General features: G+C 47.2%; 1 protein-coding gene across 3 annotated transcripts in view; it reads left to right on the plus strand.

The window, feature by feature from the left end:
• Positions 1–24,815, plus strand: part of DHX38 (DEAH-box helicase 38) — an 81,463-nt gene that overhangs the window by 38,741 nt on the left and 17,907 nt on the right. For all 3 annotated transcript variants that reach the window (XM_068260860.1, XM_068260861.1, XM_068260862.1), the window contains exons 14-20: positions 1,421–1,561; positions 5,756–5,866; positions 5,941–6,057; positions 7,644–7,751; positions 19,138–19,250; positions 21,596–21,804; positions 21,887–22,041. In XM_068260860.1, the coding sequence (XP_068116961.1) occupies positions 1,421–1,561; positions 5,756–5,866; positions 5,941–6,057; positions 7,644–7,751; positions 19,138–19,250; positions 21,596–21,804; positions 21,887–22,041 (954 nt within the window). The remainder of the gene's footprint in view (positions 1–1,420; positions 1,562–5,755; positions 5,867–5,940; positions 6,058–7,643; positions 7,752–19,137; positions 19,251–21,595; positions 21,805–21,886; positions 22,042–24,815) is intronic.

Consider the following 24,815-nt stretch of genomic DNA (forward strand, 5'->3'; position numbering starts at 1 on the left):
CCCTCTCCTCTCCCGGTGGCCTCGGTACAGCGCTGAATCCCCCGCCGCGGGGACTTCGGAAATCTTCGGGAGCCAAATCCTCCTGAAGACAGGCGGCTGCATGCTGTGCAAGTGCGTGATAGAGGGTGCTGGCACATGCGCAGTATGGAGCGGCCTGTCTTCCAGAGCACTCGGGGTCCCCTAAGACTTCCGAAGTCTCCCTTCCGCGGCGGAGACAGCAGCATTCGACCGAATTAGTTGAATACTGCTACGGGGGATCCTGCGCTGGAACGGGGACTGGGAGAGGAAAGGGAAGGCTCATTGGGACCAAGAACCTTCCCTCTCCTTACGCAAGTATCCAGATTTTTTTTTCTTTTTTCAGCACGGTTCCCATTAACTTTAATAAACAATGCCTGACTTCTGTGCTGATACTCCGCCTCCAATACCATGAGTTGCTGGCCCAGAATGAGCAGATCAGATGCTGTGACTCTGGTGTGACTCCGCTGACTGCATGCTTGTTCCAGGCGTGTGACTCAAACACAGCTAAAGCCAAAAGCTCAGCCTGACAGCCAGGCAACTGGCATTGATTATAAGGTAATAAATATGGCAGCCTCCGTATCGCTCTCAATTCAGGTTCCCTGATCATGACAGTGGTTCATAATGGTACACCAATCGCTATTACCCAATCGATTTCTGGATGTTGAGTGATTGATAAGTTTCCTTATCAGGGCGTTATCAACTTGTATCTAGCTAGCTTCAGAAGCTCTTTTGGGGATAGTGGCAGAATCTGCTGAACGGGGACACAGACGGCAGTAACAACCTGTAAAGGCTAATGGTAAATATTTATTTGGAGCTTTTGCTGCTGTCCACATCCCTATTGGGAAAATTCTGCCTAATGCTAGATAGATTTTTTTTTTTTTTCCCAACATGTTGGAAAAAAAAAATCTATCTGGCAGGTAAATCTACCAGAAAATTGTATGGTGTGTGTACCTAGCTTTATTGTGTTTGGGACCTCCATGCCTTTTGTAATGCTGGGTACACACGATATATTTTTTCAGCTTGATTTCCTGCTCAAGTCCCTTATCTTTTCTTATCTATTTCCATTCACTTCTATGAGAAATCGAGCTGTAAAACGATCAAAAGTACGATCAGACATGTCGGAGATTATCTATCGAACCATCTATCTGCCGAAAAAACGCATTGTGTATTCCCAGCATAACGCCTCGTTAGTCTCAGTGAAAGCAATAAAATCTTGTGGAGGTTCCTCACATTCCAGAAGATATGTACCCATTTCCTGTAAGGGCTACAAGTGAGGGAAAGTCAGCTAGGGGACACGGCGGCAATAAATGCCCAAAAGAGGCTATAATCGCTTTCAGCACAATCCAAAAAGATAATACACATATTTTTGTTCCTAGTTTTTGACATTTTGCTTGTCTTCCAGGTTGTCATCCGGCGATTGGATCTGAAATTGATTGTCACTTCAGCCACAATGGACTCGGATAAATTTGCCCGTTTCTTTGGTAACGTCCCTATTTTCCATATCCCAGGGAGGACCTTTCCTGTGGACATCCTGTTCAGCAAGGTGAGCTGATTTCTTTCATCAGGGGGCTGCACTGGCGGGCTCCATCATTCTCTGAACACTTCCTCCAGGTTTCTCTTGCACTAGACTAGTCCCTCCCACTCCCCATTTTTTTTTTATTTGAATAGGAAAATTAAAGGACACTTGTAGTGAAAGGTTTATGGAGGCTGCCATAATTATTTCCTTTTGAACAATAGCAGTTGCCTGGCAGTCCTGCTGATCCATTTGGCTGCCATAGTGTCTGAATCACACCAGAAACCAGCATGCAGCTAATCTTTTCAGATGTGACAATGTCAGAAACTCCTAATCTGCTGCATGCTTGGTCGGGGTCTATGGCTGAAAGTATTAGAGGCAGAGGATCAGCAGGATAGCCAGGCAACTACTGTATATTAGTATTGCTTAGCAATCAGCAAGAGCTTTTTCAAATCCCTAGCGCAAAGAAAAAAAAAAAAAAGCTCTTGCTGTGTTTGAACCAGGCCTTTCTGATGATAGCAGTCATATTAAAAAAAAAAAACTGTCAGCACAAACTACCCTCATCTTATAAAACACACCCACTAACAATGTGATCTAGCTTGCAAAAAAAAAATTAAATTTGTATATATATATATATATATATATGTGTATATATATATATATATATATATATATATATATATATATATATATATATATATATATATATATATATATATATATATATATATATATATATATATATATATATATATATATATATATATATATATATATATATATATATTCTCGGCTCTGCCTGTTTAGTATGCCAGCACCTATTCAGTAGGAGACCCTGGGCAAGTCTCCCGAACACTGCTACTGCCTATACAGAGCGCTCCCTAGTGGCTGCAGCTCTGGCGCTTTGAGTCCGCCAGGAGAAAAGCGCAATATAAATGTTCTGTGTTTTTTATACACACACGCACCCCCAACCCCCCCCCCCCCCCCCCCCCTGTATAGCCCCCTCTACTGTAGCTAGATGGACCCAAGGATGGTACAGCTGTGTCTCAAGATGCCACTAGATGGCGTCATAGATTACCACACAGAATCCCCGATGATTGCACTGCTGACATGTTGCTTGCACGCTCTGCTCCACAAGCCGGGGACACAGGTAGTGATAAGCAGCGCACTCTGCCCACCATGTTGCAGGGGATGCGGGGCACAGACACAGCAGGGAGTCAGCTGGCAAGAGCACGATCTTTACGCTCCTCTGCTAGTAACAAAACCTGCTCCACCGTTCATTCTGCTCCACTGACTTGCATATATGCCAAGAGGGTAACTTTTCTTCACACATTTTTTTTTTTTTTTTTTGTGCTGAAAAATTAGCCTTATACACAAGTTAATAAGGTGTATGTATATTATTATATTGCGAGCGCACACACATACATCTACCTTTCTGGACATTTGGCAACAGCTGTCATCTCCCACAATGCAATGAGGTTCACAGAGAGGAAACTGTCACGGCCAGGGCACTGACATCACATTATGGGATCAATATCGGCCACACAGACCACCCTGGTGATCTTTTAGAGAAAAGGTAGAGATTTCTGGTGGGAAAGGGGGTATCTGCTATCTACTGTTGGGATGAAGTTCAGTCCTTGGTTAAAGCTTCTCTTAAAAGATGTTTGATATTCATACATTTATAAATTGGGCGCGGTCTATGTGCCTGCCTGACCTGGTGTGTGAAGGTAGGGGAACATATATGGGGGACATTCCACCTAATGCTGAGATTTCCACAAGTTTCATCTGAGCATCTGCTGTCTAGTGATAGAGATGGGGTGGTAACATGGATGATCCATAAGAAATACCATGATGTAATACTCTAGGACACATACTGAAATACATTTTCATGGTGTTTTATGAATCGCTTCCAGGTTTTTTTTATCTCTTCAGTTCTCATCTTATTCTGCTATTCAACTAAATGCAGCCTTTGAGTCTCTATTTTTTCATAACTGTGGTTGTGCTGACACCTTGTGGCTTTTTTGGATATTGCGTTTCTTTTATGAACTGGAGTTTCTTTACATTTTTCATTGTATTACTGTACTCTATAATAGTTATATTTTTTTATCCATCTTCTCTGTCCCAGTTATTCCATGTATTGTATGACTGATGGATGCTTATGAATGTTCATCAACCACTTCAGTAACAACATATAAAACCCCCTTAACCATTTCAGCCCGCGGGGATTTTTCACCTTATACATCAGAGCATTTTTCACCTCCCATTCATTCGCTAATAACTTTATCACTACTTAACACAATTTATTGATCTATGTCTTGTTTTTTCCGCCACTATTTTGGCTTTCTTTGGGTGGTACATTTTGCTAATAATTATTTTTTTATAAATGCATTTTAACAGGATTAATAAGAAAAAAATGGAAAAAATTCATTGTTTCTCAGTTTTGGTCCATTATAGCTTTAAAATAATCCACGCTACCATAATTAAAACCTATGTATTTTATTTGCCCGTTTGCCTCGGTTATGACACCATTTAAATTTTGTCCCAATCACAATGTATGGCGCCAATATTTTATTTGGAAATGTGCATTTTTCTGTTTTGTGTCCATCACTATTTACAAGTTTATAATTAAAAAAAATGCATATTTAAAAAGTTCAGACCCTTAGGTAACTGTTTTTTTTTTTTTTTTTTTTTTTTTTATTTACTTTTTTTTAACTGTAATTTTTTTTCCCATTAAAAATTTTATTTGGGTAATATTTTGGTGTGGGAAATAAACAGTTAATTTTTTATGTTATTATATGTGTAAATTGTAATGTAAAAAATATGTAGATGTAGTTTTACTATTTGGCCACAAGATGGCCACCTTCAGTCTTTTTTTTTTTTTCTCTCCTTGTGCTTCTCGCTAACCGGAAGCACAAGGACGGGGGCCTTTTTTTTTTTTTTTTTTTTTTTTTTTTTTTTTATTTTATTTAATTTTATTTGCAGAAAGACTGAAGCCTCTAGTTTGAGCGCTTCGGTTTTTCTTCTGGGGACACGGATCGGTGATCCCAGGGCTACCGGGGGACAGCACGGGAGTGCGCCGCAGCACTGCCGCAGAGCAGCCGTCCGGACGTGAGGATCATGTCCAGGAGGCAGAAATGGACTCTGTATTAAAAAAAAAAAAAAAAAAGTCCCCTGGGGAGGTACTTGCCTCGGGAGGGAGAAGCCTCAGGGTCCCAATGAGGTTTCCCCCATCCTTGTAGCTTCAGGGAATCCAGCGCTGGCTCCCCCGAATTCTCCCGCGACAAGCTTGACCAGGCTTGATCTAGGTTTACCTCTCCGGGATCCGGCGCAGTAGCGGTTCTTTGTTCGGGCTAGGCGGAAATAGCCGAGCCCGATGGTATCCGCTCTACAGCGCAGGCGGATAAGGACTTGCGCCTGCGCAGTAGAGCGGGTCGAACGGGTTCGGCTATTTCCGCCTAATCCCGAAGAGGAGCGGATAGTGCGCCTGCGCAGGATCGAGGTAGGTAAATATTTACATCGCCGCACTTCAGGGGGGCTGCAGCAGGAGATTGCTGGGATACCGGAGGACGGGGGAAGCCTCGTTAGGATCCAGAGGCTTCCCCCTCCCGAAGGAAGTACCCCCCAGGGGACGTTTTCTTAGTACAGGTTTTCTTTAAGGACCAGAGCAGTGTTGACGTTTTAGCTCTGTCCCTATTCAGCAATAAATATACCACTCCTTAGACAACTAAGTGTCATATACATGGTTTTTGTTTTGGAAGAAACTATTTTTTTGGGAAGCATTTTCTTCCAATAATTGTATTTTTAAGCTTTTTAAAGCAAAATAGATGGAAAAAAAACTGAAAAAATACTTTTATAAGTTTTTACCCATAATAGTTTGAAAATAAAAAGTGCTAACTGTAATTTAAAAACTGCTGTAATAGATACGAGGAAACTAGGCCTAGATGTGATAATATACAGCTGTATAATCCGACTGTTTTGGTCTTGTCGGTGGAGAGTGTTGAAGGGATATGACTCTCTACCAGGCTCTGTGGGAGAAACTTTTTTGGTAACTCTCTGTATTAGTTATATTATGGAGAAACAGAACCATCCAGACTGGGGTCTCGGAGTGTTGCTCTCTGATAGGGGCCTGGGCATTGCCATCTGCCGGGGGTCCGGGTTGTTCCTTTGTCTCAGTAGTTCTGTCTCGATGTTTGACCTACTCCTTTTTTTTCTGTGTCTCGGCAGACTCCGCAGGAGGACTATGTGGAGGCTGCGGTGAAGCAGGCACTGCAGATCCACCTGTCGGGAGCACCAGGGGACATACTGATCTTCATGCCTGGACAGGAGGACATAGAGGTGAGTCTCTTATCTCTCTGGGGCTGGATACTCCTGGAGTGTGACATAAAGATGCTAACACTCTTCTCTTCCAGGTGACATCAGACCAGATTATTGAGAGGCTGGAAGAACTGGAGAGTGCCCCTCCTCTGGCTGTCTTACCAATCTACTCCCAGCTGCCCTCCGACCTTCAGGCCAAGATCTTCCAGAAGGTAGGTGATGACTACAGAGCTGCGTCTGCTACCTAATCGTACCCAGTTCTGGGGGTTCCGCATACGCTGGGAATCCATAGCTCAGCTCCGACCTGAGAGGCTTCTGTCTGCATGGAGGATGTATGTTCCTCCAACAGCAAGCGCATGCCTAGTAAGGATGAGCGAGGACGTTCTTACAGAAAGTGAGATCCTGCAGTGTGTGGGAGAGGCAGAGGCATTGCTGGCCCCAAAGATCAGAGGCACGTGTCCCGGATCTATTCTGTGGTGTTCTGGATGGTCCCCCAGGCAGAGTAGAGCCACCACAGCACCCAGCATGGCACCACACAGTATCCAGCATGCCCACAGAGGCAACTCGGCACCCAGCATGGCATTACAGCACCAGCAAGCCCCAAAGAGGCACCATAGTACCCAGCATAGCACCACAGCAATGGGAGGTATGCTGGGTGCTGTGCTTCCTCTATGTGGGCATATTTGGTGCTGTGATGCCTCTAAGGGGGCATGCAGGGAGCTGTGGGTTTTCTATGGGAGCATGCTGGGAGTTGTGGTGCCTCAATGGGAGGTAATCCACTAGAAGGTCAGGGAATGCTACGGGCGGAATGGCAGCAGGCCAGCTCACTCAGCAGAAATCCAGACCAGCCAGTACAGAAGCCAGGTAACTCTATTTATATGCTATGCTGCATTTTTGTTTTGTATTAATGGGGCTTCATTCAACATATTGCTGGCAGTCCTACTCAGACCGCTGTTAAGTTCATGTTAATTTGGCTCCACCCATGACCACACCCACATTTTGTTGCATTGCCACACCCATCTTTTGGCTGCAGTGCCCAAAAGTGCCCCAGATCTCTTAAGCTGGTCATACACTAGGCCGATTCCCCGCCGATCGACAGCAGATTCGACCACTGCAATCGAATCTGCTGTCCCATCGTTCCCGCTACACGCTAAATTTCAATCTATTTCGTCGGATCGCTCCGTGCGGAAAATTACTGTCGATCGCTAGCGCCGTTCGAGTGCCTGACGACCGACGCAATAGAGCGGCAATACATTTACCTGCTCCGCCGGCACGACTGCCCCGCGTCACCGCTCTGGTCTGGTCTCCGGGTCCGGCATGCTTCATTTCCTCCTGCCCGGCAGGAAGTTTAAACAGTAGAGGGAGCTCTACTGTTTAAACTTCCTGCCGGGCAGGAAGAAGTGAAGCATGCCGGACCCAGAGACCAGACCAGAGCGGAGATGGAGCAGCGGTGACAGGAGCAGCAGAGCAGGTAATGTATGCGAGGGGGGAGGGCCGGTATGCACCACCACCACCACAACATATTGTGAACGGTTTCAGGCTGAAATCAAATTCGATCAGAGAGGGCTCTATCTGTTGGTTGAATCTGATGGCAAATCGACCAGTGTATGGCTACCTTTAGGATCCTAGGAATGCCCCTGGGGAGGGGAGAGGTATGCGGGCTCACCTGGATTATGGGTTACAGTTACTGATTGGAGATGCAGAGTATAGTGCTGACTGGAGGTCTCTAGTTCAGGCTGAGATGTGAAGGGCTCCTCTTATTCCTGCATGTAATGTGTACTGTGCTTTGTGTCTGCAGGCTCCGGACGGGGTGAGGAAATGCATTGTGGCCACTAACATTGCCGAGACATCACTGACTGTGGATGGAATCATGTTTGTCATAGATTCCGGGTACTGCAAGCTGAAGGTGAGACTCTTACATCTAAAGCTTTGTGTAAGGAGGGATTGTGCCAACAAACCACCAGCATAGCTGTCATCCTTAGGAGGGGGCTGCTGCACATAGATGTCACACAGGAAATGAGGGTTGCAGTACATGGATGTCACACAGGGAAGTGTATATGGATGTTACACATGGAGTGGGAAAAGGGCTGCTGTACATAGATGCTAAACCTGGAAGAAGGCTGGAGGCCTGCTGTGCTTAGAATGGGAGGGGGCTGCACATGGAATGGGAGGGGGCTGCACATGGAATGGGAGGAGGCTGCTGTACATGGATGTTACACATGGAAGAGTGGGCTGCACATAGAATGGGAGGGGGCTGTTGTACATAGATGTTACACATGGAAGAGGGGGCTGCACATGGAATGGGAGGGGGCTGCAGTACATGGATGTTGCACATGAAAGGGGAGGCTGCACATGGAGTGGGAGGGGGGCTGTTGTACACGGATGTTACACATGGAAGAGGGGGCTGCACATGGAATGGGAGAGGGCTGTTGATCATGGATGTTACACATGAAGGAGGGCGCTGCACATGGAATGGGAGGGGCTGCTGTACATGGATGTTACACATGAAGGAGGGTGCTGCACATGGAATGGGAGGAGGCTGCTGTACATGGATGTTACACATGAAGGAGGGTGCTGCACATGGAATGGGAGGGGCTGCTGTACATGGATGATGCACATGGAATGGGAGGAGGCTGTTATACATGGATGTTATACATGGGAGAGAGGGCTGCACATAGAATGGGAGGGGGCTGTTGTACATAGATGTTACACATGGAAGAGAGGGCTGCACATGGAATGGGAGGGGGCTGCAGTACATGGATGTTGCACATGAAAGGGGAGGCTGCACATGGAGTGGGAGGGGGGCTGTTGTACATGGATGTTACACATGGAAGACGGGGCTGCACATGGAATGGGAGGAGGCTGCTGTACATGGATGTTACACATGAAGGAGGGGCTGCACATGGAATGGGAGGGGCTGCTGTACATGGATGTTACACATGGAAGAGGGGGCTGCACATGGAATGGGAGGAGGCTGCTGTACATGGATGTTACACATGAAGGAGGGTGCTGCACATGGAATGGGAGGAGGCTGCTGCACATGGATGTTACACATGGAGGCTGCTGCACATGGAATGGGAGGAGGCTGCTGCACATGGAATGGGAGGAGGCTGCTGTACATGGATGTTACACATGAAGGAGGCTGCTGCACATGGAATAGGAGGAGGCTGCTGCACATGGAATGGGAGGAGGCTGCTGTACATGGATGTTACACATGGAGGAGGGGGCTGCACATGAAATGGGGGGCTGCTGTACATGGATGATACACATGGAAGAGGGGGCTGCACATGGAATGGGAGGAGGCTGCTGTACATGGATGTTACACATGAAGGAGGGCGCTGCACATGGAATGGGAGGAGATATATTTTTTGCTATGGGGCCAAGTGAGATCTACTTATGCATCGGATAGTGACCCTGAAGGGAAAAAAAAACTCCTGATGTGGGTACTTAACTTGGTAGAGGGCAGCCTCTGGATCCTCCAGAGCAGGGGCGTTTCTAGGGTCCTTGGAGATCAGTGGCACCTGTGGGCACCAGGCGGGGAGGTACATGCGCGCGCCGCAGCAAAAAATGGGCGTGGCCATGCGGTGAGTGGGCGTGGCCATGGGTGGGGCCAAATGTACATGAACTTAGCAGCGGTGTAAGCTACGGATAACGGGCCTGCCCATCGAAATATTGGACGGAGCCCCCTGTCCTTTATTTCGATCATTTACAATCAGTATAGGCATAGATCAAAGATGTATACGCACATACAATTTTGATTGGTCAATCACTGACCCCCAATTTCCCACCCCCGTGCAGTAAGTGGGCCAACAGACAATGAATTTTATGAACAGAGCTAAAATTGGCTAATCAAAATTGTATGTGTGTACCAGGCTTTACAGCTAATACTGTACATACTGAAAGTAGCAGGGATCAGCATACAATACAGCTGGTTTACAATCAATAAAGGCACAGAGTAACACCTTACACTGTACACACTGGAGGTAAATCAGCACACAGTGCAAGCACTAGAGAACAGCGTATACTGTACATACTGTAGGCAGCAGAATTCAGCACACTGCAGCTAGCGTGCCAAAAATATGACGATCACGTTGTGCGGCGTGCTTATCGCGCCGCACCAAAAAATGGGTGGGCCATGGACCAGAATATAGGTGTGGTAACGGGTGGAGACAAATTTACATGAACCTAGCAATGGTGGGACATCAGATTAGGACAGTGGTGGCGAACCTTTTGGAGGCCGAGTGCCCAAACTGCAACCCAAAAGTCACTTACCGGTATCTATCGCAAAGTGGCAACAGCAATTTAAACTAAATACTGTACAAACGTTTTAACTCATACATGAACATTATGGAAAATCCAAGTTGAAAATAAACTGTGAAGATAAACAATTTCATCCATCCTACTCCTGAAAAATATATTCAATTTTTTAGAACCTCACAGTTTTATTTTCTGTTTTAAAACGCTAAAAAAGTAGGTTTAATGCTATTGTCTCATATAAGGATTCAGCTTTTCCCATAGTCTCGCAGTTAGCAATCATGTGACCCCCAACAAGACATATTCAGCAATCATGAGGCCCCCAACAAATCAGGAGGCCCCCAACAAGACAAATTCAGCAATCATGAGGCCCCCAACAAGACAAATTCAGCAATCATGAGGCCCCCAACAAGACAAATTCAGCAATCATGAGGCCCCCAACAAATCATGAGGCCCCCAACAAGACACATTCAGCAGTCATGAGGCACATAAATAGACAGCATTTCACATAAATAGGCAGAATGCCCCCTTAATATGGTAGCCCCCCCAAGTTAGGTAGTGAGTGACAGGGACCCCCAGGTTAGCTAGTGAGTGACAGGCGCCTCCAGTTAGGTAGTGAGTGACAGGGACCCCGATAGTGAGTGACAGGGAGCACCTTTAGGTAGTGAGTGAGTGCCAGGGAGCCCCTTTAGGCAGTGAGTGAGTGACAGGAAGCCCCTTTAGGCAGTGAGTGAGTGCCAGGGAGCCCCTTTAGGCAGTGAGTGAGTGACAGGAAGCCCCTTTAGGCTTTCTGACCATTTTTCAGGTCTGCATGCTGCAGGTCCCTGGAAAGGGAGACCCGTTTTCACTCTGCAAGTTTCAGACTTGCTGTTCTGGGGAGGGATTTGCATTCACTCATCTGGTTATTGATAGCTCTGCCTCTTTTGAAGGCTTGCAGTATAAATGCCATTTCCTCTCAGAATTCCCTGCTGGTCATAAAGGTTGGGTTCTGCTGGACTTGCCTTGAGTTTCAGTCCCTCTGCTGATTGTTTGCGAATATTGTTTTAGAGTAGTTATCCTTGGGAGTGCACTAGCATTCCTTCTAGTGCAGTCAGATTGTTAATTATCTGTAGGGCCTGGTTCTGTCTTGTCTTATCTGTTGCGATTGCACTTTCTCCAGCGGCGGCTGATAGTGAATCGCTCTGTTTGTTGGGATCGCATTCGCCTTAGCGGTAGAGGCGGTGGATCTCCCTTGTTTGACTTTTGGAGTATAACCTTAGCTGCGGTTGCTACTGGTTACTCCTTTTGTTTGTCTTGTCTTGCACGAACGCTTGCTGCTGTCTGGGGTGAAGCAACTGATTAGCAGGCGTTCGCGTTATTTGTCTATCGTCATTTTCAGTGTTCAATAGTTAGCTAGGGTTGGTGCGCTTTGTCGCCGTTGCGCTTAACGTGCGGCGACCGCGTTTAGCTAGCCCTGTCAGTTCCTTCGTGTTGGATTTTAGTTTAATTGGTTCTGTCTTTATTCATTCTATGATCTGTTTTTACTCAGTCTTGTTTCTCTATTAGCAATCGCCATTCTTGTGATTGCTTTCTCACTTTGGTCTTCATTGTTGTATGTCAACCGTCACCGGGTGGCGACTAGATTGGTGGACATACATACATTCTGTCTCTGTGCTCTCTCTCTCTCTCTCTCTCTCTCTCTCTCTCTCTCTCTCTCTCTCTCTCTCTATCTGTGCTCTCTCTCTCTCTCTCTCTCTCTCTCTCTCTCTCTCTATCTAGGCTATCTTGCCCTGTATTGCTTCACTTCGTACAATCTCCATCTGGCATCTGTGGCTGTGCAGAGGGTTTATTCCTCTGCACTCCACAGTTCCATCTGCCGGTTGGAATTCCTCTCTACAGGTGCATTTGCACCAAAGCTGGGTTCCCTTATCTAAACGCTTGTGGAGGGTTTCCGCAGTGTCAGCGCACATGTTATGCGCTGACCTCGGAGATAATTCCACATTCATTACACTAGGGTTCCTATGCAACCTTCTCTAAGCAGGGACTTGGGGCTGAGCCACAATGCAGAGCACTTGGTGATCTGCCAGCGCTGCATTTGGATTTTTAAAAACCTGCTCCCGTTGACTTGCATTAAAATTGCAGCAATTGCGAATTTTAGAAAAAATGTTGAAGCGCTCTGCAGTGTGACACAGAACTTAGGAGTTGCTAAATGCTATCCACCAGAGAATGCAGAGAAAATGAGAATTAATACACAGAAAAATAGGAGGAAGGAAGAGAAGAAAAGGCATAAAGGGAGAGAGCCTGCATCGCCCCCGAGAGTCGCCTACCAGACCTCCAGAACTACAGAAGGGGTGTAATTCAGACCATATATTCCAATATCCCATTGTTTAGACTGAGATATAAACAGTCCGGATCCAAGAGCAGCAAATTGTGGCGACTCCTTGAAGGGGCACTATGGCGGAAAATGTTAAATATGTGCAAACCTAGACAAATATTTTTTTCCATAGTGCAATGAGCCATAAATTAATTTTCTCCTATGCTGCTGTCACTTACTGTACAGTAGGTAGTAGAAATCTGACAGAAACAACAGTTTTTGAACTAGTCCATCTTTCATGGGGGGATTCTCAGGGATTTATTTTTTAAAAGCACTTAGTGAATGGCAGTTGCTCTGTCCAACTGCCAAAAAACTGTAGCAAGCAGGGAAGCTGGCCTGCATCTTTGTATAAATCTTTTTCAGAGGGTGTCTTTATAAAGAATAAAAACCTTCCTGAGAAATCCTGTATAATGAGATGGACTAGTCCCAAACCTGTCGCTTCTGTCAGATTTCTACTACCTACTGTAAGTGACAGCAACATAGGAGAAAAGTAATTTAAGGCTTATTTTACTCTGGAAAAAAGTACTTCTTGTCTGTTTGCACATTTTTAAAATTTTTCGCTACAGTGCCCCTTTAAATTCAAACCAACTGAACCAATTTTTCCAGTATTACTCCCATCTTCCCTCTATGGATAGACCAGCATGCAAATTTATTGCATATTGTGTTCAGCTTAGAACTGAAGCGATCCAAAGCATCAGGAAGTACATTGGATTGGTACAATTCAAGCTGCATACAATGTTTATGCTATTGGGAATTCTTATCACCTTATTGACTATCTCTAACTGTGAGTGATAGCTGTCATGGTAATGGCAGAAGCATGGCCTATACAGAAGGGGCATCCCTCCACCCTCCTCTGTTTCCCCCCGGTGTCACTACTCTGGGGTACCACTGCCCGTATTAGGGGCACCCAGATGTAAGATGTGACAGGAAGATTTATGAGCACCCCTGAACTAGAATGCCGGCAGTTTTAGGTTACTGATTTTATTCCCCTTCTTACTTTTAACATTGCTGCGGCTGCTCCAGTCTCTATGGCATTTTCTCCATCTACCTGTCATTGTTGTGCGAAAGGAAAACAGAGATTGTGTGAGTGGATGCTGCTTTTAAAGTTCTGATAGACTTCTGTCCTCACAAAAAGCTCTGATAGAATCATCCACTCACACAGGCTCCAATAGACTTATCCACCCGCATAAGCTCCAATAGTGTTACCGTATCTACTCTCACAAGCTCTGATACACTTATGCTCTTTCACAAGCTCTGATACACTTATGCTCTCGCACAAGCTCTGATACACTTATGCTCTCGCACAAGCTCTGATACACTTATGCTCTCGCACAAGCTCTGATACACTTATGCTCTCGCACAAGCTCTGATACACTTATGCTCTCGCACAAGCTCTGATACACTTATGCTCTCGCACAAGCTCTGATACACTTATGCTCTCGCACAAGCTCTGATACACTTATGCTCTCGCACAAGCTCTGATACACTTATGCTCTTGCACAAGCTCTGATACACTTATGCTCTTGCACAAGCTCTGATACACTTATGCTCTCGCACAAGCTCTGATACACTTATGCTCTCGCACAAGCTCTGATACACTTATGCTCTTGCACAAGCTCTGATACACTTATGCTCTCGCACAACCTCGAATACACTTATGCTCTCGCACAAGCTCCGATACACTTATGCTCTCGCACAACCTCTGATACACTTATGCTCTCGCACAAGCTCCGATACACTTATGCTCTCGCACAAGCTCCGATACATTTATTCTCTCGCACAAGCTCCCAACAGACTTCTCCTCTCGCACAAGCTCCCAACAGACTTCTCCTCTCGCACATACACTTATGCTCTCGCACAACCTCCGATGCACTTATGCTCTTGCACAAGCTCCGATACACTTATGCTCTTGCACAAGCTCTGATACACTTATGCTCTTGCACAAGCTCTGATACACTTATGCTCTTGCACAAGCTCTGATACACTTATGCTCTTGCACAAGCTCCGATACACTTATGCTCTTGCACAACCTCCGATACACTTATGCTCTTGCACAACCTCCGATACACTTATGCTCTTGCACAACCTCCGATACACTTATGCTCTTGCACAAGCTCTGATACACTTATGCTCTTGCACAACCTCCGATACACTTATGCTCTCGCACAAGCTCTGATACACTTATGCTCTCGCACAAGCTCCGATACACTTATGCTCTCGCACAAGCTCCGATACACTTATGCTCTCGCACAACCTCCGATACACTTATGCTCTCGCACAACCTCCGATACACTTATGCTCTCGCACAAGCTCCGATACACTTATGCTCTCGCACAAGCTCCGATACATTTATTCTCTCGCACAAGCTCCCAACAGACTTCTCCTCTCGCACAAGCTCCCAACAGACTTCTCCTCTCGCACATACACTTATGCTCTCGCACAAGCTCCGATACACTTATGCTCTTGCACAAGCTCCGATACACTTATGCTCTTACACAAGCTCTGATACACTTATGCTCTTGCACAAGCTCTGATACACTTATGCTCTTGCACAACCTCCGATACACTTATGCTCTTGCACAAGCTCTGATACACTTATGCTCTTGCACAACCTCCGATACACTTATGCTCTCGCACAAGCTCTGATACACTTATGCTCTCGCACAAGCTCTGATACACTTATGCTCTCGCACAAGCTCTGATACACTTATGCTCTCGCACAAGCTCTGATACACTTATGCTCTCGCACAAGCTCTGATACATTTATTCTCTCGCACAAGCTCCCAACAGACTTCTCCTCTCGCACAAGCTCCCAACAGACTTCTCCTCTCGCACATACACTTATGCTCTTGCACAAGCTCCGATACACTTATGCTCTCGCACAAGCTCCGATACACTTATGCTCTCGCACAAGCTCCGATACACTTATGCTCTCGCACAAGCTCCGATACACTTATGCTCTCGCACAAGCTCCGATACACTTATGCTCTCGCACAAGCTCCGATACACTTATGCTCTCGCACAAGCTCCGATACACTTATGCTCTCGCACAAGCTCCGATACACTTATGCTCTCGCACAAGCTCCGATACACTTATGCTCTCGCACAAGCTCCGATACACTTATGCTCTCGCACAAGCTCCGATACACATATGCTCTCGCACAAGCTCCGATACACATATGCTCTCGCACAAGCTCCGATACACATATGCTCTCGCACAAGCTCCGATACACATATGCTCTCGCACAAGCTCCGATACACATATGCTCTCGCACAAGCTCCGATACACATATGCTCTCGCACAAGCTCCGATACACAGATGCTCTCGCACAAGCTCCGATACACAGATGCTCTCGCACAAGCTCCGATACACAGATGCTCTCGCACAAGCTCCGATACACAGATGCTCTCGCACAAGCTCTGATACACAGATGCTCTCGCACAAGCTCCGATACACAGATGCTCTCGCACAAGCTCTGATACACAGATGCTCTCGCACAAGCTCTGATACACAGATGCTCTCGCACAAGCTCTGATACACTTGTGCTCTCGCACAAGCTCTGATACACTTATGCTCTTGCACAAGCTCCGATACACTTATGCTCTCGCTCAAGCTCCGATACACTTATGCTCTCGCACAAGCTCCCAACAGACTTCTCCTCTCGCACATACACTTATGCTCTTGCACAAGCTCTGATACACTTATGCTCTCGCACAAGCTCCGATACACTTATGCTCTTGCACAAGCTCCGATACACTTATGCTCTCGCACAAGCTCCGATACACATATGCTCTCGCACAAGCTCCGATACACTTATGCTCTCGCACAAGCTCCGATACACTTATGCTCTCGCACAAGCTCCGATACACTTATGCTCTCGCACAAGCTCCGATACACTTATGCTCTCGCACAAGCTCCGATACACTTATGCTCTCGCACAAGCTCCGATACACATATGCTCTCGCACAAGCTCTGATACACTTGTGCTCTCGCACAAGCTCTGATACACTTGTGCTCTCGCACAAGCTCTGATACACTTGTGCTCTCGCACAAGCTCTGATACACTTATGCTCTCGCTCAAGCTCCGATACACTTATGCTCTCGCACAAGCTCCCAACAGACTTCTCCTCTCGCACATACACTTATGCTCTCGCACAACCTCCGATACACTTATGCTCTTGCACAAGCTCCGATACACTTATGCTCTTGCACAAGCTCTGATACACTTATGCTCTTGCACAAGCTCTGATACACTTATGCTCTTGCACAAGCTCTGATACACTTATGCTCTTGCACAAGCTCCGATACACATATGCTCTCGCACAAGCTCCGATACACATATGCTCTCGCACAAGCTCCGATACACATATGCTCTCGCACAAGCTCCGATACACATATGCTCTCGCACAAGCTCCGATACACATATGCTCTCGCACAAGCTCCGATACACATATGCTCTCGCACAAGCTCCGATACACAGATGCTCTCGCACAAGCTCCGATACACAGATGCTCTCGCACAAGCTCCGATACACAGATGCTCTCGCACAAGCTCCGATACACAGATGCTCTCGCACAAGCTCCGATACACAGATGCTCTCGCACAAGCTCCGATACACAGATGCTCTCGCACAAGCTCCGATACACAGATGCTCTCGCACAAGCTCCGATACACAGATGCTCTCGCACAAGCTCCGATACACAGATGCTCTCGCACAAGCTCCGATACACAGATGCTCTCGCACAAGCTCTGATACACAGATGCTCTCGCACAAGCTCCGATACACAGATGCTCTCGCACAAGCTCCGATACACAGATGCTCTCGCACAAGCTCCGATACACAGATGCTCTCGCACAAGCTCTGATACACTTGTGCTCTCGCACAAGCTCTGATACACTTGTGCTCTCGCACAAGCTCTGATACACTTGTGCTCTCGCACAAGCTCTGATACACTTGTGCTCTCGCACAAGCTCTGATACACTTATGCTCTTGCACAAGCTCCGATACACTTATGCTCTCGCTCAAGCTCCGATACACTTATGCTCTCGCACAAGCTCCCAACAGACTTCTCCTCTCGCACATACACTTATGCTCTTGCACAAGCTCTGATACACTTATGCTCTCGCACAAGCTCCGATACACTTATGCTCTTGCACAAGCTCCGATACACTTATGCTCTCGCACAAGCTCCGATACACTTATGCTCTCGCACAAGCTCCGATACACTTATGCTCTCGCACAAGCTCCGATACACTTATGCTCTCGCACAAGCTTCGATACACATATGCTCTCGCACAAGCTCTGATACACTTGTGCTCTCGCACAAGCTCTGATACACTTATGCTCTCGCACAAGCTCTGATACACTTATGCTCTTGCACAAGCTCTGATACACTTGTGCTCTCGCACAAGCTCTGATACACTTGTGCTCTCGCACAAGCTCTGATACACTTATGCTCTTGCACAAGCTCTGATACACTTATGCTCTCGCTCAAGCTCCGATACACTTATGCTCTCGCACAAGCTCTGATACACTTATGCTCTCGCACAAGCTCCGATACACATATGCTCTCGCACAAGCTCCGATACACATATGCTCTCGCACAAGCTCCGATACACATATGCTCTCGCACAAGCTCCGATACACATATGCTCTCGCACAAGCTCCGATACACATATGCTCTCGCACAAGCTCCGATACACATATGCTCTCGCACAAGCTCCGATACACATATGCTCTCGCACAAGCTCCGATACACATATGCTCTCGCACAAGCTCCGATACACATATGCTCTCGCACAAGCTCCGATACACATATGCTCTCGCACAAGCTCTGATACACTTGTGCTCTCGCACAAGCTCTGATACACTTATTCTCTCGCTCAAGCTCCGATACACTTATGCTCTCGCACAAGCTCCGATACACTTATGCTCTCGCACAAGCTCCGATACACTTATGCTCTCGCACAAGCTCCGATACACTTATGCTCTCGCACAAGCTCCGATACACTTATGCTCTCGCACAAGCTCCGATACACTTATGCTCTCGCACAAGCTCCGATACACTTATGCTCTCGCACAAGCTCCGATACACTTATGCTCTCGCACAAGCTCCGATACACTTATGCTCTCGCACAAGCTCCGATACACTTATGCTCTCGCACAAGCTCCGATACACTTATGCTCTCGCACAAGCTCCGATACACTTATGCTCTCGCACAAGCTCCGATACACTTATGCTCTCGCACAAGCTCCGATACACTTATGCTCTCGCACAACCTCCGATACACTTATGCTCTCGCACAACCTCCGATACACTTCTCCTCTCGCACAAGCTCCCAACAGACTTCTCCTCTCGCACAAGCTCCCAACAGACTTCTCCTCTCGCACAAGCTCCCAACAGACTTCTCCTCTCGCACAAGCTCCCAGCACAATGTCCATCTTCAGTACATCCACATGCCGCTCACATCCATCACCCATCTGTATATCTAGATGTACAGCACAATTTCTCCCATCCACATGCTCCTCACAATGTTGGACATCTCAGGATCTCAGTGCTGTCAGATCAGGGCTCCTTGTGTTATTAAATTAAGGTCCCTTGTTGTACGTCTAGTTAAGTTTCAGCCTAGTAACACCCGTCGCTCTGTTATTTCTGACTCCTCCTCTCTGGTCTTCCCACACAGGTGTTTAACCCTCGCATAGGCATGGATGCTCTGCAGATTTATCCCATTAGCCAGGCCAATGCCAACCAGAGGTCTGGCAGAGCTGGGAGAACCGGCCCTGGGCAGTGCTTCAGGTAAGCCTGCATGAAGGCTGTGTGACTTGTGGCAGGCTGAACAGGAAGCTGCATGAAGGCTGTATGACTTGTGGCAGGCTGAACAGGAAGCTGCATGAAGGCTGTGTGACTTGTGGCAGGCTGGACAGGAAGCTGCATGAAGGCTGTGTGACTTGTGGCAGGCTGAACAGGAAGCTGCATAAAGGCTGGGTGACTTGTGGCAGGCTGAACAGGAAGCTGCATAAAGGCTGTGACTTGTGGCAGGCTGGACAGGAAGCTGCATGAAGGCTGTGTGACTTGTGGCAGGCTGGATAGAAAGCTGTGTGACTTGTGGCAGGCTGAACAGGAAGCTGCATGAAGGCTGGGTGACTTGTGGCAGGCTGGACAGGAAGCTGCATGAAGGCTGGGTGACTTGTGGCAGGCTGGACAGGAAGCTGTGTGACTTGTGACAGGCTGGACAGGAAGCTGCGTGAAGGCTGTGTGACTTGTGGCAGGCTGGACAGGAAGCTGCGTGAAGGCTGTGTGACTTGTGACAGGCTGGACAGGAAGCTGCGTGAAGGCTGTGTGGCTTGTGGCAGGCTGGACAGGAAGCTGCGTGAAGGCTGTGTTGCTTGTGACAGGCTGGTCAGGAAGCTGCGTGAAAGCTGTGTGACTTGTGGCAGGCTGGACAGGAAGCTGCGTGAAGGCTGTGTGACTTGTGGCAGGCTGGACAGGAAGCTGCGTGAAGGCTGTGTGACGTGTGGCAGGCTGGACAGGAAGCTGCATGAAGGCAGGGTGACTTGTGACAGGCTGGACAGAAAGCTGCATGAAGGCTGTGTGGCTTGTGGCAGGCTGGACAGGAAGCTGCATGAAGGCTGGGTGACTTGTGGCAGGCTGGACAGGAAGCTGCATGAAGGCTGTGTGACTTGTGGCAGGCTGGATAGGAAGCTGCATGAAGGCTGCGTGACTTGTGGCAGGCTGGACAGGAAGCTGCATGAAGGCAGGGTGACTTGTGACAGGCTGGACAGGAAGCTGCATGAAGGCTGTGTGGCTTGTGGCAGGCTGGACAGGAAGCTGCATGAAGGCTGGGTGACTTGTGGCAGGCTGGACAGGAAGCTGCATGAAGGCTGTGTGACTTGTGGCAGGCTGGATAGGAAGCTGTGTGACTTGTGGCAGGCTGAACAGGAAGCTGCATGAAGGCTGTGTGACTTGTGGCAGGCTGGACAGGAAGCTGCATGAAGGCTGTGTGACTTGTGGCAGGCTGGACAGGAAGCTGCATGAAGGCTGTGTGACTTGTGGCAGGCTGGACAGGAAGCTGCATGAAGGCTGTGTGACTTGTGGCAGGCTGAACAGGAAGCTGCATGAAGGCTGTGTGACTTGTGGCAGGCTGGACAGGAAGCTGCATGAAGGCTGTGTGACTTGTGGCAGGCTGAACAGGAAGCTGCATGAAGGCTGTGTGACTTGTGGCAGGCTGAACAGGAAGCTGCATGAAGGCTGTGTGACTTGTGGCAGGCTGGACAGGAAGCTGTGACAGATGTGCCTGGCTTCCCTGTGTGCAATGCTCGCTGTTTCTTATCACTTTTTTTTCACATTTTATGTTCCAGCCTTTTTCCAAAATGGATTAAATTCATTTGTTTTCCTCAGTATTCTACACACAGCACTCCATAATGTCAGTGTGAATACAATTTACTTGAGTATTAGGCAAATTTATTAAAAATGGAAATAACTGAGAAATCACATGTACATAAGTATTCTCAGCCTTCAATCAATACTTTGTCGATGCACCTTTGGCAGCAATTACAGCCTCCAAGTCTTTTTGAATATGGTGCCACAAGCTTGGAACACCTATCCTTGGGCAGTTTCACCCATTCCTCTTTGCAGCACCTGTCTAGCTCCATCAGGTTGGATGTGAGGCTTCGATGTACAGCCATTTTAAGTTCTCTCCTGAGATGTTCAGTCTGGTTCAGGTCTGGGCTCTGGCAGGGCCACTCAAGGACATTCACAGAGTTGTCCTGAAGCCACTCCTTTCCATAATGACAATGTTAAAAAAAAAGTTTACTTTAGTGTATTTAAAAAAAAAAGAGAGCACATGTGCTATGTCGTATTTACAGCCTTTGCCATGAAGCTCAAAATTGAGCTCAGATGCATCCTGTTTGCCTACCCCATCCATCCTGTTTGCCCATCATCCTTTAAATGCTTCTGCCAAGGATAGGTGTGTCGAGCTTGTGGCATCATATTCACAAAGACTTGAGGCTGTAATTGCTGCCAAAGGTGCATCAAGTAAGTATTGAGTAAAGGCTGTGAATACTATGAAAAAGTGGGTATCCAGAATATCCATTCTGCTGTATAAAAGGTTATCCCTGCATTAATGACTCCCTCTCTCGCAGGCTGTACACTCAGAGCGCCTACAAGAATGAGTTGCTGAGTACTACGGTGCCGGAGATCCAGCGCACCAACCTTTCTAATGTGGTCCTGCTGCTGAAGTCTCTGGGGGTGCAGGATCTCCTCCTCTTCCACTTCATGGACCCCCCGCCAGAGGACAACATGCTGAACTCCATGTACCAACTGTGGATTCTGGGGGCTCTGGATAACACTGGTAACTATGGCACAGTCTGCCCATGCACTGCTCTGCCCTGTGTGCCCTGTCCTGTGTTCTGACTGCTGTATGTTTCCTGTAGGCTCTCTGACTTCCACCGGCCGTCTCATGGTGGAGTTCCCGCTGGATCCGGCTCTCTCCAAGATGCTGATTGTGTCGTGTGACATGAGGTGCAGCGCTGAGATCCTCATTGTGGTGTCCATGTTGTCTGTTCCCGCCATATTCTACCGACCTAAGGTACGTCCCCACATTCCTAATCATCACCTGTGTCTGTGTCATTTATGTCTGTGCGATTTGGAATAGCAGAACTGTTACATCCTTGCTGTGTATAATGTGGTCGTTTTTGAGCTAGTATGGTTGAGGTGAACCACGACCACTTCCTGCTCGCTGCAAAATGGCTGTAACCACTAATTTGTAAGTAGTAGGGGACCTGGGGAAACGTGAACACTAAATGTGCACACCAGGAGCCTTGCCTGAGGCATTTGGCCCCTGGGCTTCGGCTACCACCTCCCCTTGCACAACTTTATTAAACCTCTTCAGTTGGTGGCATGGATAGCGATTCCTGCTGGGTCCCGTATTTCTTACAATTTAGGGGTTGTGACCAGATTGCGGTGAGCAGGAAGTGGCTGTGGGCCTATGAGGTTTACCGCTGGCTCACCTCAACCATATTAGCGCTGTAATAGGTGGGTGGAGTCAGTGGCTCGCTCTGTGCAGAGGGAGGAGGTGGGTGCGGTCAATGGTTGGCTCTGCAGAGGGAGGAGGTGGGTGGTGTTGGTAGTTTGCTCTGTGCAGAGGGAGGAGGTGGGTGGGGTCAATGGTTGGCTCTGTGCAGAGGGAGGAGGTGGGTGTTGTCAGTAGTTGGCTCTGTGCAGAGGGAGGAGGTGGGTGGGGTCAATAGTTGGCTCAGTGCAAAGGGAGGAGGTGGGTGGGATCAGTGATTGGCTGTGTGCAGAGGGAGGTGGTGGGTGGGGTCAGTGGTTGGGAGAGGGGGGAGGTGGTGGTTGTTGGCTCTGTGCAGAGGGAGGAGGCGGGTGGATCAGTATTGGCTCTGTGCGGAGGGAGGAGGTGAGTGGGAGAGGAAGGTGGGTGCAGCCAGTGGTTGGCTCTGTGCAGAGGGAGGTGGTGGGTGGGGTCGGTTGGCTCTGTGCAGAGGGAAGGAGGTGGGTGGGGTCAGTGATTGGCTCTGTGCAGAGGGAATATGTGGGTGGAGTCAGTGATTGGCTCTGTGCAGAGGGAGGAGGTGGCTGAGAAATGAGAGCTGTTCAGTATCTGGAGAATGCCCACTTTTCTGGCAGCTGCCAGTTTTCTGAATGCATTTCTGGGTCATGTGACTCCTCCAGAGGGAATTTCTTTGGAACAGCTGCATAACAAGTGAAAATTGTGTAAGTAATGGTAAAGTCCCCTGTCCCCCTTCACAAACAATGAAGAACTTTATAAACCAAGACCATGAATACATAATTCTCTGACACTGGTGTTATGTTTCTTCCATAATATTATGTAAAGTTAGGTCAAGAACTGTTCCTGCCTATTCAGATAAGGACTAAGTAAAACCATAGTGGGATCGCAATCAAAAGTTCCAGAGGTAGCTGTATTAAAAGTTGAATGGATGCCCATGCCCCCTCAATCAGATCATGGTTGAAAAGAGTGAACAGTATAGAAGTAATGGAGCATATTATTCTTCTGGCCCAGGACAGAGTGGAACTATATACCCGGATCTGGTCAGTTTGGAATGAATTCCAATGCACAGACGAATACAAACGACTCGTGTGAGGGCGAATTGTGATTCCTCCTTCTCTAGATTCTCTTCTCCCCTTCTTCCTCCTTTCCCGGTGTGATAGATAGATGAAACTTTTAAGATGCTTAGAACATTGGACATATAACTTAATTGGCTTCTCTTCTTTCTGAAGCTCACCAAATGGACATTTATCTCCTGCAGAGCTAACTCAAATTTTATTCTGTTCTATTTTGTTTAGCATTATTGAACTTAAAGAGAACCTGTACTGAGTAAAAATATTTAAAATAAACACATGAGGTAACTTCAAATGAACATTACATAGTTACCTTGCCATCAGTTCCTCTCAGAAGCTCACCATTTCTTCTGACAATAATCACTTCCAGTTCTGACAATATTTTGTCAGATCTGAAATATATCAGTTGCTGTCAGTTATAGCTGAGAGGAAAACTGATGTACCAGGTAATGTCCATGTTTCCCTATGGCTCAAGTGGGCGATGTTACAGTTTAACTGTGCTGACCAGAAAGCTGTTATGGGTAATTGCCATTTTCAAAATGGAGGACGGAAAATTCCCTTGATCACAGTGAACAAACAGGACGCGGGACAGGAGAAAGAAACTGAGGAGTAGACTACATGGAAGGTAAGTATGACTTGTGTATGCTTATTTTGACTTTGAATTTTCAGTTCAGGTTTTCTTTAAAGTAGCAGAATCAATATTGCTTTGAAATAATGACAACTCCATCCCCAAATGTTGTGCTATGCTAAATTTATACCTCATTTCTTGTCAACACATTTTATGCGTTATCTGCAAATTTGTACTGTTAAGTTTTTTTGTTTTTTTTTCAATAAACTTTTTTTAATTGCAAAAAAAAAGTTGAATGGATTGTGCTCTCCACACGAGCAGATCCGAGAAGAGAAAATCTGGCATAAAGTAATACTGTAACAAGCAAATGCAAAGTTCCACGCCCATGAAGCACCCGGTGAATCAGTGATCAAGTCGTGCAGCACACTCCTGTGAGGCCAAATCTCTACCAATAACCATTCCAGGGCTCACCAGATTAAAGCCACCTCAGACGCCAGGCGGGAGCCAGTGCTGTGTGACGTCACACCCAGGAAGTGAACGGTGTCCCAGAAGGGTTACATGCACGGCGAGGCTCGTGATCACAGGATATTAGGAGCAGGACGCCACAGCCTTTGTTCTTCCTACTAGTGCTCGGATAGACTTCATAAACTATGTACAAAGCTGTTTTTTATCTGGATACCTAAGTGCAATCATTG

The sequence above is a fragment of the Hyperolius riggenbachi genome, chromosome 11 (assembly GCF_040937935.1).
Source record: "Hyperolius riggenbachi isolate aHypRig1 chromosome 11, aHypRig1.pri, whole genome shotgun sequence".
NCBI lineage: Eukaryota > Metazoa > Chordata > Amphibia > Anura > Hyperoliidae > Hyperolius > Hyperolius riggenbachi.